Source organism: Rhagoletis pomonella, unplaced genomic scaffold, assembly GCF_013731165.1.
Source record: "Rhagoletis pomonella isolate Grant_MI unplaced genomic scaffold, Rhpom_1.0 Rhpom_scaffold_00010, whole genome shotgun sequence".
In the NCBI taxonomy this organism is placed as follows: domain Eukaryota; kingdom Metazoa; phylum Arthropoda; class Insecta; order Diptera; family Tephritidae; genus Rhagoletis; species Rhagoletis pomonella.
In genome coordinates, this window is record NW_023458564.1 from 27,899,844 (window position 1) to 27,902,791 (window position 2,948).

The 2,948-nt window shown below is 34.4% G+C and overlaps 1 protein-coding gene across 1 annotated transcript; it reads left to right on the top strand.

Moving 5' to 3' along the window:
* The first annotated feature begins 1,627 nt into the window (after positions 1-1,627).
* On the top strand, positions 1,628-2,080 carry LOC118746570 (secreted RxLR effector protein 161-like). Its single transcript, XM_036480413.1, has one exon. The coding sequence runs from the start codon at positions 1,628-1,630 to the stop codon at positions 2,078-2,080; it is 453 nt and encodes a 150-aa protein (XP_036336306.1).
* The last annotated feature ends 868 nt before the right edge of the window (positions 2,081-2,948 follow it).

A 2,948-nucleotide genomic window follows, 5' to 3' on the forward strand; every position in this document is an offset into this window, starting at 1 on the left:
CCCTCCCAAAGCTTGAAGTAACAATGGATGTATGTACATATGTTTGTATATAAAGATATTCAAGGCAAAGCGCTGGTTGCACAGCCTCCTCTTATGAGTATACACTGGCCTAAGGGAAGATCGGGTTTTTTGCAGTGTCCTCATAGGCACGCTTTAAGCATGGTCCTAGCACAAATTTACAGACACTGTGGCATTGTTATTGTAGAACAGCATTAAAATTTGTTTGTCATCACGATTTTTGATCGAATTAAAAGGCAGCTACATATAAGTATAATGGTGTGGCGCATGCGCGGAGCATTATTTGGCAAATATACTTTCTGATTTCTTATCATAAGCATTTAGGTGACACATTGCATAAATTTTGCATAAGTTTCTATGCAGGCTATGTCATCGTTTGAAAGGAGTTTGGAGAATAAACTCTTAAGTGGAAGAGATGATATTATAGAATACGTGTGTATATGGCGGTCGCTATGTGTAGTGGTTAGCAGTGCGCGCTACGGTTCCGCGGGGCCCGGCTTCGAGCCCGGTTCAACCCAACATCAAAAAATTAAAAAACAAAAAAAGTTTTTTTCTAATACCGGTCGGAGGAGAAGCTCAGCCAAACACTACTTTATTAATAATGTAGAGATATAACTCAAAATTTACGTTTTTGGAGATTTCCTTATGCAATTAATACACTTGATAAATAAGCATAATATGTTCAGTCTAACAGATAATTAAACTTCCCAAACATGGCGAAGATATGTTTCTTTCCATCTGTTTTTTTCTATACCAACTGTATCAGTTGATAAAACTTAATTTGCGAATTATCATGATTTTTGATCAAATCGCGTTCGTGCAGAACCAAACATTATCCCTCGCTCAAAAACTGAGAGCGCAAAGTGACAGTTCTGCTGGAGCGAAGTTGCAAATTCTTGCTGGAAACAACACACTCAGTATTTTGAATTGACTCTCGAAATCTTGGCTTAATGTTGAAATCCTAATTATTAATAATGTTCATTATTTTTCTATAAAAGCATATAACACATAAATCCGAATTTCAAACTTTGTACGAAAATTGGAAAAAATCAACAAACTTCAACAAAATTTCATTGCTTCAAACTTTTTAATCAGAACTAAAAAAATTTGAGTTTGCAGTTTTAAAGCTCATTTAACTTTAATGTAATATGATAAGTGCAAGTTTGAACTACAAATTTTAAAATTCGCACCAATTTTTAATTTTTTTTCTGGCGGTGATATGCATTTTCTTCCACATAAAAACATTTTTATATAGACGAAATTATAGAGATGCCATTAAACTCAAAAATGTCACCATAGTGTTGCATTTTTAGACAAAGTTGTGTATTACCAAACTTACAAACTGCTTTAATGGCTTTTGTACCGAACCGAACCGAACCATTTTTTTTGGGTGGTTTTCGGTTCGGTTTTGGCATTTCAAAATAAAAATGGTTCGGTTCGAAGTGCGAAAAAAAGCTATGGTTCGGTTCAAAAACCGGTTCGAGTCAAAACCGGTTTGCAGCCCTGGTTTATTGTATTTGTCCCAATGTACGCGGCCAGACATTGCGTTTGCGGTTAATGATTTAACTCAAATTACAGTGTTTCTCATTGGATGGCTGCGAAAAGAACCATGCGATATCTCAAGGGAACTAAGAACTATAAACTAAAGAATTCAACGAATGATTCACCACAATTGCATGGTTACTCTGCTGCTGATTGTGCATCGGACATTGGTAAACGTAGTTCTTGTATGGGATACTTGCTCAAGATATCAAATTCAGCAATTACTTGGGCAAGTAAGCGCCAACCAACAGTTGAATTGTCAAGTACCGAGGCCAAGTACATGGCAATGTCATCGGCTGTTCAAGAGGCGGTTTGGTTGAAACAATTATCAGGCGAATTGGATCATAGTGGCGGTTCATCAATTCAATTGTATGGCGATAACAAAATTACTATCAAATTAGCTGAAACCGATGGCTTTCGACCGAGATCCAAACACATTGATATTAAGTACGGTCATTTGCGTGAGACAGTCGAGAAATGGATTATTTCAATAAAGTATACGGCAAATCTCCGGAAATGAACGCTTACAATTAAATTATACATCATATTGTTTGAAATCCATTGAGGAAACATTAAATACTTGTGTGATTCGTTTTTCTCAAATGCTTAAAGAGTTATAAGTAAAAAACGATATTTTTTGAAAACTCAATTTTATCGATACTTATAGAGGGCGTGGTTTTTGTCCGATTTTAAAAATTTTCAAGACGGTATTTAAGAAGGTCAGGCGCAATGTGTATATCAAATTTGGTACAGATTGGTGAAGTGGTGTTCGAGATACAAACATTTGACAAAAGTGGTCGGGCCACGCCCAGTTTTAAAAAAATTTTACGAAAAACTAATTTTTGCTTAAGATCCATTGAAAATATCATTTTGGAATAAATATTTAAAAATTCGTAAGCCGCACTGCCCAAAGATCTAAAAATCCTTACATACACACATACAAATTCGTGGCCGTATTTAAGACAAAAAGCTATGGCTAAAAGGAAGAATGACTTTTGCTCACAGAAAATGGGATTGTATCAAAATTTAATTAATTGCATCAAATATACATATGCATGAACACATTTTTTAAGAATTTGAAATAATTTTTTTCTTTTAGTTTATTGGTAGTAGATTAAGACAAAGAAAAGAATTTATTGGTAGCATATTTAATATAGAATGTTTGTATAAAATTAGTTAAATATTCAATAAGTGGGTATTGTAAATAGAGCCCCTAGCTGGCATCTAAAATACTCCTTACAACTAACATATGTCAAATGTTTACTCTCTTGGTTTAATGGAAATAAAGTAACACTTCTTCTTTTGCACAGAAAAGGATCGCACGTGTTTTTGTTTTAAGAATATTTCAACCATTGATGCATATTGATCTACGGTTTGCCCTAGAAAAT